The sequence below is a fragment of the Cetorhinus maximus genome, chromosome 21 (genome assembly GCF_964194155.1).
Source record: "Cetorhinus maximus chromosome 21, sCetMax3.hap1.1, whole genome shotgun sequence".
In the NCBI taxonomy this organism is placed as follows: domain Eukaryota; kingdom Metazoa; phylum Chordata; class Chondrichthyes; order Lamniformes; family Cetorhinidae; genus Cetorhinus; species Cetorhinus maximus.
Genome location: NC_135899.1, coordinates 21,288,886 through 21,306,770, shown reverse-complemented (window position 1 = coordinate 21,306,770; position 17,885 = coordinate 21,288,886). Strand labels below are relative to the sequence as shown.

At 43.1% G+C, this 17,885-nt stretch overlaps 2 protein-coding genes across 6 annotated transcripts in view; one reads left to right on the top strand and one right to left on the bottom strand.

Moving 5' to 3' along the window:
* LOC144695740 (RNA-binding protein 4B-like) overlaps positions 1 to 17,885 on the top strand; it is a 117,921-nt gene that overhangs the window by 88,742 nt on the left and 11,294 nt on the right. For 3 of the 4 annotated variants that reach the window (XR_013580005.1, XR_013580007.1, XM_078566710.1), the window contains 2 exons: positions 2,803 to 2,960; positions 4,611 to 4,756. The exons of the other annotated variant lie outside the window; for it this stretch is intronic. Coding sequence is in view for 1 of the 3 variants with exons in the window: in XM_078566710.1 (XP_078422836.1) it covers positions 2,803 to 2,918 (116 nt within the window). In the remaining 2 variants the exon portion in view is untranslated. Of the gene's footprint in view, positions 1 to 2,802; positions 2,961 to 4,610; positions 4,757 to 17,885 lie in introns of those variants that run through there. 4 annotated transcript variants of the gene reach the window in all.
* Positions 12,253 to 17,885, bottom strand: part of LOC144695742 (SLAM family member 9-like) — a 40,482-nt gene continuing 34,849 nt past the window's right edge. For both annotated transcript variants that reach the window (XM_078566714.1, XM_078566713.1), the window contains one exon: positions 12,253 to 16,436. In XM_078566714.1, the coding sequence (XP_078422840.1) occupies positions 16,352 to 16,436 (85 nt within the window). In that variant the 3' untranslated portion in view covers positions 12,253 to 16,351. The remainder of the gene's footprint in view (positions 16,437 to 17,885) is intronic.

Genomic DNA, 17,885 nt, shown 5'->3' with positions numbered 1-17,885 from the left:
TGGGAATGGGTAGTAAGTAAAAATTAACTTGTGCTTGGAGTGAAGTTCAAAGAAGTGCTGAGACGTGGCCACATGACACCGTCGAACCTCCGTGTGGACGAATTGATTGACGTGCGAGTTGATAGGTGTGCTTTTGACAGTGAGGGCTTTCCATGTATAGTCCTATGAACCCACATCGCATTGGGAGCGACTATAATGTATTGGTACTCCACTATGCCTATCAGTCATTGACTTTTCCTGATTTTCATGTCATGAAATGTCTTCTAGATATTTTTCCTATGTATTATTAAATTTTGTTTCCATGTTCACCTATCATCTATAACAACACTATTTCACTGAAAGACAGTTACTTTTTATTGTGCTATGTACAGATATTAATCCCATGTTATGCTCAATAAATTGGACATTGAAGCATAATGGCAATTTTTTATGCATTCCACAGTTGTGCGAATAAGTCTTTCAGTGACCTTGTGCATCTGTGCTCCCCCATTATCTCCTCCCTAGCATACACCCCTCTCCAGAACATCCCTCTTCTTTGACTTTCGGTCACAATTTTTAAAATTGTATGGCAATGGGAATATTCTCTTCTCACTGTCTGGTATTATTATATACCACTCTGTAAGGGTAAAGATGGAAGTGGCATCCGTAAACTCCATTTCTTTAAAAGCATAGAATTTTACAGCACAAAAAGAAGCCATTTCCAAGCCCAGGTCATTTATATATAACAAGAAAAGAAACAATCCTGTTATGGATAGAGGAGGGAGGCAAACTGAACTCCTTTATTTTTCTTGCCATCTGTCCGTAAACAGAGGTGTTTTTGAATATTTTGAAATGACTTGCAGCAAACTCTCAGATAAAAGCAAAATACTGTGAATGCTGGAAATCTGAAAAAAAAAACCAGAAAATGCTGGGAAAACTCAGCAGGTCTAACAGCATCTGTGGAGTGATAAACAGAGTTAACGTTTCAAGTCGGTATGACTCTTCTTCACTCTGAAGAAGAGTCTTACCAACTCGAAACGTTAACTCTGTTTATCTCTCCACGCAGCAAACTGTCGTTAGGATTAAGTCAGAAGTATTGTTTATTCACATGTTCAAACCCAGGGGATGGTCATTGCAACTATATACACACACAAGCACACAAGAAGGGGATATGAAAAAATAGTTTTACAATTAGGAATAATTTGGAATGATGAAAAGAAATAGGAATATTAATTCATGTGACTGTTAGAGTCCAGTGAGGGTTCCTTCATGTAAGTGTTGAAGGTGGTTCAGCTAGCTGAAAGGAGGATTTGCAGAATTACTTCAAAGCTGGTCTTATAGCAGCAAGATGAGGTTGTTATCTGGAGACTTTGTCTACCCTAGTGGCAATGGCTGGAAGCTCCCAGAGAACCAGGCTTCAAGGAGGTTATGCCCCCATCGATGGAATCTGTGTATCACAGTTTGCTCTTGAACCACTGCCTGGTTGCAGGTGGAGCTTGTGTGATCTCAACAGCAGTACCATCTAGTCCCAGTGTATTGTGACATTGTGCCACAAGTCAATGCTTGTGCAACTGTTTGAGAGTGTTAATTGACAACTTCCTGAGTGTTTAACAAAGTGAAAACAAACTGAGACACAACATTGCAGATTTCAGAGTTTCCTGTTATCTGTTTGAATTTGCAATAAAAATTTTCTACCCCCAATGTTGCAGTTTTTTTGTGTCATCACGGATATGAAACATATAGCAGGCGGGCTGGATCCAGTCTGAAGGCGCAGGGCTCAGATTGGCTATTAGAAAATTTGCCCAAGTGCCTCCACCCAAACCTTCACGGTTGACTCAGGAGCAGGGGAACTTTCTAGGCCCGTCTTTTCGGAGCTCTGGGATCTTTCCCAGCTGGCTACTCCTTCACAAATCACCAATCCCTTCCTCCTGCACTCAGCTGAGTTAAGTACACACCTCCCCATCATACCCCCAAACTCTCATTTGCATTTTCCGTTCCTTCAATCCAAGATTCATTCTTCTTGCGCAATCCCTCTCAGACTTCTTGTGCTCTTCATATTATTGTTTCAAATGCACACTGATGACAGCCAGCTTTACCTCACTAGCACCTCTCCCGACATCTTCCCTGTCACTAAATTGTCTGACAGCTTGTCTGAAATCTAGTACTGGCTGAGTAAAAATTTCTTCCAACTAAATATTGGGAAGACAGAAGCCATTGTTTTCGTCTCCCACCACAAAAGCCACTGCATTGCCACTGACTCCATGCCTCTCTCTGTCAGCTGTCTGAGGCTGGACTAGACTGGTCACAACTTGGTGTCATATTTGATCACATATCCGCATGATAACCAAGATTGTCTATTTCGATGTCTGTAACATAGCATGACTCCTGACTCAGCTCAACTGCTGCTGAAAGCCTCATCCATGCCTTTGCTATCAATAGACTTGACTATTCCAATGCATTCCTGGTTGGAATCCGGCCTCTATTTTAAAATTCCCATCCTTGTTTTCATATCCCTTCATGGCCTCATCCCTCCCTATCTCTGTAATCTCCTCCAGCCCCACAACTCTCTCAGATAGCTGCACTCCTCTGCTTAAGACCTCTTATGCATCACTGATTTTAATTACTCCATCATTAGTGCCTTGCCTTCACTTGCTTAGGCCTTGAGTCTGTGATTTCTTTCCTTAACCACTCTGCTTCTCTACCTCCCATTTGCTGAATGTGACCCATGCCAATTGCAAAGATATTTGGTAGGTCTGCTGTAGAAAATGAGTTTACCAACCTTGTGTTAATGTGCTTCCAATAGTTTTGTTTTTATTTCCGCAGTAAACCTGCTCCGTCACATCCAGGGTCCAACGTTCAGCCTGCTTAAGGTGAAATCGACTGTAGCAATACTCCATGGAATTTTTTCACTTGACTGCATTGATTCGTTTCAACGCTGACAGGCATACACCACAGTGACGACTGGGAAGCTTCACATGCAGGTCAGGGTGTATTGGTGTCTTTCACAGTGCAGATAATTTTTTGGCACTTAAAATTCTGTCTCATGGAAAATAATTACATGTATCCCCACCGGCAGGTTCGTAGGCGGTGGGGTCGGGGAGGGGAGTGAACTAAAATTTGTCAAATGGCCTCTGGACAGGTTCCCGCCTGCATAGACCTATCCACAATTTTATGCTGGGACGGGCAAGGCCTGAAGCCCTGCCCCAATTGAGGACAATTACTAACCACTTTAGGGCTGTTTTCCACCAGGCTCAATTTTCAGGCTGTCGGGAGGAGCTCAGGGGCAAGGCGGAAGCCCAAAAATTAGAACTCGAACTAGGGGTCACCGTTTTAAAAAAAGGGGTCGCTCATTTAAGACAGATGAGGAGAATTTTTTTCTGTCAGAGGGTGGTGAGTCTTTGGAACTCTTTTCCTCAAAAGGTGGTGGAAGCAGAGTCCTTGAATATTTTTAAGGCAGAGCTAGATAAATTCTTGATTAACAAGGGGGTGAAAGATTATTGGGGCTAGACAGGATTGTTGGGTTGAGGTTACAGTCAGATCAGCCATGATCTTATTGAATGGCAGAGCAGGCTCGAGGGGCCGAGTGGCCTACTCCTGCTCCTAATTCATATGTATGTGTGTAACCCTGTTCAGACCTCGAGTGCAAAAAGGGGTGCGGGGGAGGGCGCCTCCATCAGAAGCCTCCATTTAACATCGGGCTCCCCTCAAAAAGATCTGACTGCTGCAGAGGCTCTTCCCCGCGGCCTCTTGACCGACACCCCAACTCCCTCTGTCCACCTCCCAGGCCTCACCTACCTTCCCCACCCTGAGACCACCAAATCTTACCTGTTCCTGGACTCCTGGGACTTAAGCTCTGGAGACTACTTGCAGTCCCAGTCCTATCCACTGCAGCTTCTGGTGTTGCACAGACTAGAGAGCTGCCACCCAATCAGATTAGCCATCAGCTCTCTGAAATGAACTTTCTCCCGAGTGAGGAGCAGAAGTCCTTCCTGAAGCCAATTGACACTTGTTGGAGCATTAAGTGGCTGCAGACCAGGCAGTATTGGCAGGGATGTGTTCTCTGATGACTCTTTGGATGGTGGGCAGAGAAACACCACCACCTGAAAAATTCTGGCCCATATGCTTTTCATCCTTATCATTAGTGTCGTCACATCAAGGTTGAGCTTTATTTTGTCATATTTAATGGTAGGCTAATCTTGCTGGCCATTGCTGGCACTCAGCTAACATAGAATGCAGGGTAAAGCTCCCTTTATATTGTTCCCTCAGCTACCTGGGAACTTCTGACACTGGAATTGGATGCCAAATTGGATATGATCCAAACCCTAGACCCTAGTAATTCCCCCCCAGACTTTTCCAGTCAACTCTCCCAGATCAGGTACAGATAGCGTGAGTTTGATGTAGAGTGTAATACACTTTACATCTAACCAGTGCTAAGCAAGATCCATGTTAAGCTTGTCAGTTTCTCTTCCCTTCCAACTTAATTTTCATCAGTAATGGAGTTTGCCTGTTTTATCAGTCAGATGGTAGACTTCTGAACCAATGAGGTCAGGGTTTAATTTAAATGTTTAATGTCTCTGTGAGATTATCAAATCACGTGTTAAACACTCGCTATTGTTTTTAATAATTTTTAGGATATGGGCATCGCTGACAAGACCAGCAAAGCCAAAATTCATTGTCCAGCCCAAGTTTCTCTTAACTGAGTGACCTGTTAGGCCACGTCAGGGAGCAAAGTCAACTGCATTGATGTGGGATGGGAGTCAGATATAGACCAGACCAGGTAAGGACCACAGGTTTTCTTCCCCGAAGAGCATTAGTAAACTCACCAGTTGGGTTTGTATGACAATCGGAAGGTTTCATGGTCAATTTACTGATACCAGCTTTTTGTTTTCAGCTTTTAGAAAACTGAATTTATGGGGGAAATTGAATTTGAGTTCACTGAATTATTAATGCATCCTCTATTACTAGTCTAGTAATATAACCACTGGACTACCATTCCCCATCCAATGTTGTTGCCAGTGGTAATATGTGACCTTGTGTTTTAAGAGTTAAAAAAGCAGGAAGTCTGGAAAACTACTGGCTTGAGATATGAAAATTGCTGATATTCACTCCCTCTTGTGTGTAAATTACAAAAGAAGGGAGATTTTCAGGAACCTGCAGTGATACCACTGGAAGGCACATGAACATTGTTTTTAAATAATTTCCATTATTTGAGTTAAGTTTTCTTCTGAAATGATGCATCAGGAGGTGAAGAGTGAGAGGAAGTATACTAAGTCCTTCAAAATACCTTTTGTATAGTGAAAGCAGATTGCCATGCCGCTATGGAAGTAGATTCGCCTCTGGGGATGTGCTTAACACCAGCAGCTGCTGCTGGCACGATCCATAAGGTGAGCCGTCTTGAGAAAGACGCATGGTTGGGTGTTCCCTGCATTCACCAAAAGCAGCTGAACCGGTGCTGTCCTGAAGTCCCGCAGCCAGATTGGTTGGTTTGGTGCCATTGCACAAATTTAGACCATGGAAGCCCATTGTACAAATTCGTACATCACTTAGCAAAGAGCAGGTGTTCAGCTGCAAGGTGCACTAACTAATGCACTAGCATTACTTAAAGGCCCAGGCACCTAACTTGCTTTTTTTTAATGTGTATAATCGTTCATGGGATATAGCATTACAAGCTAGGCCAGCATTTATTGTCCATCCCTAATTTCCCATGAGAAGGTGGTGTGAGCTGCTTTCTTGAACTGCTACAGTCCATGTGTTGTAGGAACACCCACAGTGCTGTTAGGAAGGGAGTTCCAGGGTTTAGACCCAGCAACAGTGAAGAAATGGCGGTACAGTTCCAAGTTAGGATGGTGTGTGACTTGGAGGGGATCTTGCATATGGTGGTGTTCCCATGCATCTGCTGCCCTTGTCCTTCCAGGTGGTGAAAGCCACAGGTTTGGAAGGTGCTGTTGAAAGAGACTTGATGAGTTGCTGCAGTGCACCTTCTAGATGGTACACACTGCTGCAACTGTGATCAGTTGTGGACGGAGTAAATGTTGAAGGTGGTGGATGGGATGTTAATCAAGAAGGCTGTTTTGTCCTGGATGGTGTCGAGCTTCTTGAGTATTATTGGAGTTCCACCCATCCAGGCAAGTGGAGAATATTCCATCACACTCCTGACTTGTGCCTTGTAGATGGTGCACAGGCTTTGAGGAGTCAGAAGGTGGGTTACTCTCTGTAGAATTCCTAGCCCCTAATCTGCTCTTGTAGCCGCAGTATTTATATGGCTAGTCCAGTTCAGTTTCTGGTCAATGGTAACCCCCCCAGGATGTAGATAGTGGGGAATTCAGCGATTGTAATGCTATTGAATGTCATGGGGCATTGGTTAGGTTTTCTCTTGTTGGAGATGGTCGTTGCCTGGCACTAGTTTGACAAGAATGTTATTTGCCACTTGCCAGCCCAAGCCTAGATATTGTCCAGGTCTTGCTGCATTTGGACATGGACTGCTTCACACTCAAGAAGCTTGACACCATTCAGGACAAAGCAGCCCACTTTATTGGTACCCCATCAACAAACATTCAAGCTCTGCACCACCAACACACAGTGCCAGCAGTGTGCACCATCTACAAGTTGTACTGCAGGAACTTACCAAGCCTCATCAGACAGCACCTTCCAAACTCACGAGCGCTACCATCTAGAAGGACAAGGACAGCAGACACAGGGGAACACCACCACCTGGAAGTTTCCTCCAAGCCACTCACCATCCTGATTTGGAGATATATCGCCATTCCTTCACTGTCGCTGAGTCAAAATCCTGGAACTCTCTCTCTAACAACACTGTGGGCGGAGTTAGACCACATGAGCTGCAGTGGTTCAAGAAGGCAGCTCACCACCACCTTCTCAAGGGCAATTAGGGATGGGAAATAAATGCCAGCTTAGCCAGTGACGTCCACATCCCATTAATTAATTTAAAAAACAGCAATAATATTCAGCAGTCTCCTGTCATTCACTGTAAGTTAACTGTAAAAGGGGCAGACTGCCTTCAGGAAAAGAAGGTCATCACGTGCATCAAGTACAACGCTGCTCCTTGCCCCTCTGAGCGCAGAGGCAGCCAGTAGCTTGGGAGGCGCTTGGTTTCAGGCTAAAATTTCTGTTCTTCCCTCTTGCACCATGAACACAAGGGTAGGCTGTGTGTTGGGTCCCCTGTGTCCAAATATTGGCCCTATCTAATTTAGCTCTTATAAGCTGGCTGGGAATTTTCCCCATTTATCTGGTTATCTGGTTCAGAATTATTAAGTTACATGCACTGACAATTAATGTAGGCAGTCCTCGGACTTGTGACACGATTGGTTCCGAAAACCGTGACTTAAGCTGAAACATCATAAGTCAGAACTGATTTTCCCTAAAGAACAATGTTATAAGTGGGGGATCGGTTTCTGAACCAAGGCCTGATACCCTATTTTCACCAAAATAATCCAGAAATTTGTACTCAATCAATTATAGACGACTAATATGGCAACATTAATGTATTTATGTTGTAAATAGCAATCATATTGACATTGAAAAATTACATAATAAACTAAAAATACATGTAGAAATATAGTACTGTACTAATGGCGTTGGAACAGCAACTAAGTGTCTTGAGTCAGGGAGATGGGCGACGCAGAATGTCAGTGTGCAAGTACCAACGTTTGAACTTGTTTGCTGTCGTGGGATTGTAAAGTCAAAACCGACATGGGAAAGTCAAAACAGGGTGTCAATTTATAAATATCGGAAGTGCCATTTGTCATAACTCAAAAGTCGTAAAGTCAAGGATTGCGTGTACTCTAAAACAGCCTAGAGTAACCACAGAAGAGGGGTGTAGAAAAAAATAGTTCAGAAGACTATCACAAGATGAAATATTTGCATTTGTACTCTCAAATTATACGATTTGAAAAACATAGGCATTTGGACAATTAAATAGTGGTAACAATGATGAAAGCATTGCAAAGTTAGAAACCGGCTTCATTTCAAACGGGGTCTTACATATTTGATTGTGGTAATTAGGAGCTTCAGTCCACACAGATTAGTGGTTTCTCATCGATTGGTAAACCAAGAGACTGCAATTTCTTACTACTGTTACTTGCAGCCGTGCAGTAAAACACTGAATTAGGTAAACAGCTTGGCAGAGACTTGGCGCGTCTCAGCTCAGATTCGGATCTACTATGACAGATCATTGGGCCCTCCTACTGTTTATTGAGAGGCAGCTTTACATTAGAAAAATTGTGCTCCTCTTTTCTGCGAGTTCAGTCTTTGAATTTATATAAGTAATTGCTGCAACAAGAAGCAATTTAACTATCTTTTTAGACAACAGACAAAGGTACAAATGCAAAATGATTATTTTATAAACATTGCTGTTTCATAAACTTTAGTTTGGGGAACACCAATAACTAACTCACTTGAGGTTCACTTTTGCAGTTTGTCATCTTAATCTTTCACTGTTGTCATGACTCACTGGGTATAATGCGCTGTAATATCAAGCCCCACTGATCCCCGAGCTGAGACAAATGCGAAAAGTTTGATTAGGCCACCAAATTGCCCAATTCTGCCTAACTGTTTAATCTAGGCTAACAGAATATGAACACTTGGATTGTAAACTTAAGCAAACAACTGTTTATTAAACAAACTATGCTTAACCAGTGGCAAAAGAAAGAAATATGAACTGCTAACTTTTAACTCTATAACTTAAACTCTGTTCCTTCTTAACCCCTACACACACACACACACACAGACACATACACACATAAGACATACAAAACATGGATTTTAAGGATGAGGTAAAGCAGTTCAATAGCACCAATCTGGATTATGGGATTAGATGGGTTGATTTTGATTGATGCCTTCCGAAATTCCTTGCAGTTCGTTGTTGATGACACGAGATGGTCTTCCAGCACTTTCAACCTGTGGTTCACTGTTTGAAAACTTGCTTTTCAATTTCTCTACTGGTGATTTTCCCCCTTTTCCCCTTGACAGGGGGTATTTTCAGAGAGAGCAGGTTGCAGAGATATGAAGAAACAGCCAGCCAGCTAGCTAGCTTTGTAGATTTATTTAATCTTATACACACTGGAGAGAGAGGACTTAGGTGTGTTCTCTTTGCAGGCTAGGATCTCTGCTCACTGCTATCACATAAAATCTTAGTTCCTGATCAGGAGCCAATTAAAACATTGTTGCTAGGCAGTTCCCCATTTCCAGCACCATGCTGCCCAACCTGGCACCCTCTGTTCCAGGAAATAGCAACTTGTATATTCCATATCCTGTTCCAGGGAACATGTCTTTTAATTGTAGCCCTGATAGTTTTAAAGTCACAGTCCAAGAAAATAAATGATATGTTCTTTACAATAGTCCAACAGAAATAAAGAGATTATTACACTGTTCCTTAGACTGTCACTGTTTTGCACCTGCATTACCAGTCACGTGGTAGTAAAGTTCTGTGCTTACATTTCATCCCAAGGTGATATTACAGTCTTTTAAATTTTTGGAAATGCCTTCTGTTGTTGCAGTCTGCTTGAGTGCTATTCCAGTCTGGCTGAGAGTTGACCATTGTCTGAGCATTATTCATGACTTAGGTTGGATAGAAAGGATAAGCAATCATTGACTCATGCTCATTGGTATATGCCTTTTTTAGCCTGTTCTGATGTGTAGTCATTGAGAATGGCAAACTCTTTACACATTCTAGAGAGCTTGGCAATGATGGATAGATCTGGAGCCTAGTCTTTACATGCTCATAGGCTTTTATTTACAGAGATACACATTACAAACATAGTTTGAGTCTGTTTCTATAGGAGTTCCAGGGCATAACAGCAGGAGTTCCTCAGGGTAGTATCCTAGGCCCAACCATCTTCAGCTGCTTCACCAATGACCTTCCTTCCATCATAAGATTGGAAGTGGGGATGTTCGCTGATGATTGCACAATGTTCAGTACCATTCATGACTCCTCAGATACTGAAACAGTCCATGTCCAAGTGCAGCAAGACCTGGACAATATTCAGGCTTCGGCTGACAAGTGGTAAGTAACATTTGCACCGCACAACGCCAGGCAATGACCATCTCCAACAACAGAGAATCTAACCATTGCCCCAGACATTCAGTGGCATTACCATCGCTGAATCCCCCAACTATCGACATCCTGGAGGTTACCATTGACCAGAAACTGAACTGGACAAGCCATATAAATACTATGACTACAAGAGCAGGTCAGAGACTAGGAATCCTGTGGCAAGTAACTCACCTCCTGACTCCCCAAAGCTCGTCCATCATCTACAAGGCACAAGTCAGGAGTTGATGGAATACTCTCCACTTGCCTGGATGAGTGCAGCTCCAACAACACTCAAGAAGCTTGACACCATCGAGGACAAAGCAGGCTGCTAGATTGGCACCCTATCCACAAACATTCACTCCCTCCACCACCAACGCACAGAGGCAGCAGTGTGTACTATCTACAAAATGCACTGCCAGAATTCACTAAAGATGCTTAGCCAGCACTTTCCAAAGCCACAACCGCTACCATCAAGAAGTTCAAGGGCAGCAGACAGATGGGAACACCACCCCTTGGAAGTTTCCCTCCAAGCCACTCATTATCCTGACTTGGAAATATATTGCCATTCCTTCACTGTTGCTGGGTCAAAATCCTGGAACTCCCTCCCTAACAGCACTGTGGGTGTAGCTACACCACATGGACTGCAGTGGTTCAAGAAGGCAGTTCACCACCATCTTCTCAAGGGCAATTAGGGATGGGCAATGAATGCTGGCCTAGCCAGCACCACCACCATCCCATGAATGAATTTTTAAAAAGCACATGACTTACCACTACTTGAATACAATTAAACACCCTATTAGCATACAATTAACAACCATTGCTTCACTTCAGTTTAATAATCTAGATGTAAACCACCATATGCAAAACCTGAAACCCAGTGGTCTCACATATCACATCCAGCAGCTTTGCAGGTTGGCTACTTGTTTTAGGACTTTCCCCATTTCCATTTCCTGGTAGGGTCATTGCATTAGGCTCTCCTCTAGGAACTATATATATAACATCAGAGTTCAATTCTTTCTTCAAAAAAATGTTAATTAAAAGCAATTTTGCATATTTCAGTTTTTCCCAGACTTATAATACAAGGATATAACTGCCACGTAAATCATGTAAAGTCCATGTTCCACTGCGACCTCATCATAACTACTACTTACGTACGTCACTGGGTTTTAGTTTTTAATTAGAAAAAACCCTGAGTTATGAAATGTAACTCAAAACAGTATGGGCCACCGCCACAGCTATTAAATTCCACCCACTGTCTTCGCAATCCTCAAAGTCTGTGTACAGAACAAAGCTTCATTTATTGCCACACAGGATTACTACATATAGAGATAATCTCGGTGTTGTGTGGTTATCCAGTGCTACACCTGATCTCTCGATCGCACAATAGCATCAAATTATATCCCTGAAGGGGTTGGAGAACTGATCCTCCTGACTCACAGATCTTGGCGGAGGATTGCTACGCTGCAGTTCATGCATTTTTAACACTTTTCCTTTTTATGGTTGTGCTGGACTCTGGCTGCTGACTGCAGAGATGTGCCTTGGGATAGATGATCAGTGTTTAATCAGGTGCTAACACCTTGTCATCTTTATTTGTATTTTAATACTCGCTCCTTAAGTGTCCTTGAATCAAAGAAAATCTGTTCTCAATGAATCCTTTGTTAAAATAAACAGCTTCCATAGGCAAGTGATTGTGGCTATCTCTGGCCTTCCATTTTACAACCTGAGAAGGAATAGCTTGCATTAATGTAGCCTTTTATATTTTACACACACAGTAAAAGATCTTCCAAAGTATTGTGCACAGGTAGTAAAAAACAAGGAAAAAATTTTGGGAAGCTATTTCTCTGCAGCACGGGCTTGAGAATTGGGAAATGAGCCAACTGAGAGCTCAGCCAAGCATTATTAATGAGGCTATCTGACAAATGTGTCAACAGATGGCCTCATTAGGAATGCTTGGCTGAGCTCCAAGACTGATGAAGGGACTCAGCCCTGTGGGGTGCTGTTTATATAACATTAAGGGGACTGCTAGCTTTGTTCAATCGACAATTCTATTAGCTTGTAATGATTTAATCTTTCTTTGAAGCGTTTTTTCAATTCCTGTGTGTTTATTTGTACAAGTTAAGAGGATGAGACTTCCACAGCCTATGTTTGATAGACAGTTTTATGAGTACGTAAGAGGGGCAATGTTTTTGGAAGGGATTTTTGAACATTTGATTTTTTAAAAAAAATTCATGAGCATTCCAAAGACTTGCCAGTGTAAAATGGTTCATTGGTTTTGTACCTAGTGCATACTGGGTGATTGGGCATGGGGAGTCATGTGTGGTATCAGAGGTATGGGAGATATGGAAGGGCATGGGATATATGAGGGGACAATAAGGTGTGAGGAGTAGAGGGCCTAACAACCATGTTGAAAACTGATGTCTCAGTAAATGGGGGTGCAATTTCTAACCTGCCAGCCTCATCATCCAACTGCCTCTGTTGTCACCTCGGGAGATGGCAACCCCTGACTGCAACCCATGCCCGTCTCCTCAGTATGAAAGTACGCTAGCTGGGCTCTGCCAGGACAGAGGTGGGATCGCGGAGTTGGGAAAATTCCTGTCTCCCAATTCCTGCCTCAAAGACAAAAACCTGGCCCCTTAAATCTGTGCTGTCTTGTTACAGACTCTCCTCCCAGTGTAAACAATTTCTTCCTTTGTACTCTACGAAAAGCCCTCATAATTTTTAGCACCCTTATTAAATCCCCTTTCATTTTTTAGGGAGAATTACCCCGGCATCTCTACTGTCTCCCTGAAATCCTTTAATCCTGATATAATTCTAGTATAGCTCCTCTACACCCTCCCTAAGGCCTTGAAATCCTTCCTGAAGTGAGGTGCGTGGAGTGGAACACAATGGGCTGAATCGGAGTGGTGATCACCCTCATTGCTACTCTGCTCCTTTTTTTTTAACACAGCGCTGGAGCTCTGCATTTCTCACCCGAACCTCCAAACTGTGCCTCGTCAGAAATGCAGAGCATGCCTGTTCTTGGAGTCCTTTCTCATAGGGCAGGATCTTCAGGGGAAGCCAAGCCATGCCCCATTTTACAGTACTAGCTGCCATATTTTTGTAAGTCTCCATTTACTAACACAGTGAAAAGCTTTGGGACCTTTAGATAACTTTCACACTATGTTAGTGAACAAGTATGAGTGAGGTAAGTGGGTAGGGCGTAAGGTGACAGGGTGGTAGGGTGCCAGCTGGGTAGAGTGTCAGGTGGCAATGTGGTAGGTGGCAAGGTGGATAGAGTGACAGGGTGATATGTGGCAAAGTGATGGATGATGGGGTGATGGGTGGCAGCGTGGTATGTGACAGGGTGGGTAGGGTGCCAACTGAGTAGGGTGGCAAGGTGGTGAGGTCAGATCAGAGGGGAGTCAGATGGTGGGAGGGTTCAGAGGGTTGGGGAGGGGAGAGTGGAGAGTTGGTGGGGAAGGTCAGTTGTATAGTTATCAAGGACTTAGATTTTTTCTTCCACCTGTAACATTTCCTGGATAACTATGCAGGTAAGTGAGTCGGAACCCTCTAATTCAGAGTTGAAGACTTTTTTGAAAGGTTTCGAACGCAAGGGAATTGCCCATTGAAAGTTGAAACTTCCCAGGCAATTCCTGCAGTCTTTTGTGTTGGGATTTCTGAGGGGTTTCTCAACACATCTCCCGGGGGTACCACCTGGACACCAGAAGGTTTATTCCAGTTGAGGACTAACCAGTGATTTATAAAAGTTTACCGTAACTTGAATATAAATCTATGCTGACACATCAGTGCAACACTGAGGGAGTGCTGCGCTGTTGGTGGTGTCATCATTTAGTTGCAACATTAAACTGATATCTGCCTTCCCAGGTGAATGTAAAAAAGAGAGCAGGAAATCCTCCCTGGTGTCCTGGTCAATATTTACCCCTCAAATAACATTACACATTGGTCATCACAATATCTTACTGCTGTTGTGGAACTGTTGCTGTGTGCAAATTAGCTTGGTATTTCCTACATTATAATAGTGACTGGAGTTCAGAATTACTTCATTGACTGTTAAGGCAGTGTCAGCTTCTTTTTGGTCTGGCTCAATTCGCAGTTTGCTGTGCTGCTAATCTATACAGACCAGGTTCAATCTGGTTCTATCAGGGTTTAACTAATCTCAGCCTGATAGCAGTAGGTATAATTATCTTGGGTACTTGTGTATTGGGAGGGAAAGGTCAGTTAATATTCCCACTGCTGATCACTATCCACTGATCCCCGCTGAAAAGTGCATGGGCAGAATTTTTAGCCTCTCGGGCGGGCGGGCCCAACCCAATCTCCGGCGGGCGGGGAGCTGAACCCCGCCGGAGAAGTGGGCCGCACTGCCATTTTACGTGGCCCGCCCTGCCTGACATCCGGTGGGAAGCGCTATGCGCTTCCTGTGCGGGCGGGGGGATTCCCCAAAAGCGAGAGTGCGCTCTTTCGCACATGCAGAGTGCATATCTCCCTGAAGCAAAGTGCAGCCTCCGGGAGATCGCTTCCACTTTGAAAAAGATTAAAAATAGAAAAAAAAAATTCCCTAACATGTCCCCCTCATGTGACAATGTCACATGAGATGGGACATGTTCATAATTTACACTATAACTTCATTAAACTTTTTAAAACCCTGCATGAAACCCCATCCACTATTTCATGTTTTTTCTAGTTGCTGCCGGGGCTCCTGGCCTGCCCACCAACCTTAAGGTTAGACGGGCAGGTCCTTTAATTGTTTAAATGATCCTGTCAATAGCCTCAATTGGCTATTGACAGGTCGGCGGGCCCGCAGCTGATTTTGCCGCGTCCCCACCTTCCTGAAAATTTAAATGGGGCGGGATGTCGTCGGGGGTTCAGCCCAACATCATCCCACGTCATTTTATGTGTTGGTGAGCGGGCCCCGCCCCCCCCTGCTCACCGACGGCAAAATTCTGCCCATTTGTGAACATTAAGTGAGGACAAGCTAATACTTACTGTATTACTAAATAACCCACACTCACTCTCTGGTCTCACACAATAAAACTAGTCATTTGGGTGAGATATTAAAGGATGGCCTGGTCCTCAGGAACTCTGCTCCAACAGGAGTTAATGCCCTCAGGAGAGATGAGGTAAAATAAATACTAAAAACAAAACAAAGGAAAACTTAGGAAAGACATGACTGACCTAAACACACACCCATCTTGGCACTGATACTCTGAAATCGAAGCAATATTAATTTAAAAAGTTGTGACTCAGTTTCAGTCAGCAAATGAGGTGGGGGGAAAGAAAATTAAAGCTAGTTAAAGGCACTATTATACGGTCCTGCATATTTTCTGCAGTACTGTAACATATGGTTAATGGTATACCATTGTTCATGGATCAATTTTTCTGTATCAGACCAACAAAGCCTCTTTTGTTGAATGTGCAGCTGCTTCTAAATGCCACTGTTGTCACAGTGAAACAGTGGAAGACAATGGGAACATAGGGCAGGATTTTCCAGCCCTGGTCCCGCCAAAGTCAATGGTGATTTGAAAGGCTCGCCGCAGGAGCCACTGCGATGGGGCCGGAAAATCCTGGCCATATTCAAGCTGCAAAGAGAAAGAGTGTCTCCTTACATAAGGCAACGACAAGTTAGAGAAATACATAATGCATCAGCTATTTATTAAATGGAGTGCTTAGGACTTTCCCCAGCCCATGACCTGGCTCCTCCCTTCCTTCATTGTAATCAGCAGGATGTGCAGACGCTCTATGTGTTTCCATTTTCCTCTACTTTGACAATTTAGAAATAAACACAGGAAATGGTGGAAATACACAGCAGTTTTCAGCTCACCTATAGCACCTCTCCGACTCATTAACGAATTCTGTCTCTAGGGTGTTTAACTCGTCACCTGCTTCTTTGCATGATCATCCAGTATAGCTGTGAAGTGCCTTGCCATATATACTTTCTTTAAAAGGTGCTTTCTAAATATAAGATGGTATTGTATCTGAGTCATGCCCTTACCTATTTTCTCACTTTCTCTATCCTCTTTGTTTTACCCAGCGTTCTCTCCTTTCCTTATTCTGACCGCCTTGCTGTGTATTTCCAATATTTTCTGTTTGTATTTCCCTCATTGCATTCAGTCCCAAATATTGAGCCGCCTTTGCACACAAGCAAGCCAATCCAAGTCAGCTGTAAGATCAAGAGCATGGCGAGCAGCGACTACTGGAATTGTTGGGCACAGTTCAGGCCCGCTGTTATCTTTCATGTAGCAGTGGATAACAGTCAGGCGTTGGCACTTGCTTCCTGTCCTTTCTGCATCACCATCTTGGGTGTCGACACATCAGGGTTGAATTTTATCTCATCATATATCGTGGTGAGTTGAACTCCTTGACTTTGCTGCCTTTCGTTTGCATCCAATTGACATAAATGTTCCTGGGACTTGAAAGAAAATAATTTCAGTGCGATATGTTGTTTAACATCAGAGGTTGATCTTTTAGTTACGTGATTCACAATTGGAATACATCTTATAAATGCATCAGGATAATGGAGAGTATTGTTCTCTCAGAGGCGGAGTATAGGAGAGCTCGGTAATGTCAAGGTCATGGAGAGGGTTTTCTGCACTCTATGGTATTACAGCGGAACTCTGTACTGTGAGGAATATAGAGGAAGCTCTGCAGTGCAGGGTAATTTAAAGGGAGTTTTGCATTGTAGGGTACATAGATACATCTCCATAACATCAAAGTAATAATGGAGAGAACTCTGAAATGTCAGGCTGATGTAGGTGGAGCTCCAATTTTTCCTTATTTCTCACCAACGTGACATTTAATTTTAATTTGGAAAAATACTAATGAAATAAATTTAGAATAGCTTGAACACAGGAAATAACCACAAGGCCTCTCGATGTGTCTTAATCAAAATGTGGTTTTATAAATTATAAAAGCACTGACTGTTCTCACCCTTTCTTGTTCCTGTCCATTTTCTTATCAGATCAGTCACATATTATTAGTCAGACCCAGCACGCTTGCTGTGAGATCAAATGGTGCTAGCATACTGCTGATCCTACAGCCAAGGGGAAAACCACAGTGTGCTGCAGAGCCCATGCCCAGACCCAAGCTGACAGGAACCAATTTTGAAATGTGCTTGAATTCTTTACAGCTTCGCTTCAAATTTACCTTCTCTTGACATGAAAAGCTTCTTTGTGGTTTCTCACTCAAGTAAAGCCTCAATTTTCTGATATTGGTGTAGTTAGATTTACATAAAAACTAGAGTAGCAGAATTAAAAATAGAAGTAGTTAGAATTTAGCAGACAGCAAGAGAGAGCGACAGACAGGGAGGATGACCAGGACAGCCACAGGCAAGAAATAACAGAAACAAGTGGAAAAATAATAAGAGAAAAAAATCATTAGGATAGTAACAGAGCACAGTGAGAGAGAGTAAGAGAGAGAACCCCAGAAAGAACAAATAAGAAGAACAGACACAAGGTAATTAAAGCAGCAAAAAACACAGAAGACAAAAATGAAAATAAGACAGAAAAGGGGGAGTAACAGACATCAAGAGAATAATAGAGACACAAGGGGAATTTAAACCTAATACCCCAGGGGAAATCCCATGGAATCAAATGGAACATTTGTTTTGCATCCTGCTCACTATTACCCTGCACCGACTTCAACTGTCTGCCAGCATTCCAACTGGTCTAGCCAGTTTCCGTACAGGTGGGTCAGGTTAATATTGCTCCTACAGTAGAAGAGTAACAGAAAGAGACTCTTATTGAACTCATTGGTCCAAAATGAAAGAACTGAGGTGATGACCCATCAGACTTCACGGGTAAAGGAATAGGTAAAGGCAAAGTATAACATTTTAGACATCAGTATTTTTTCATGAGCAGAA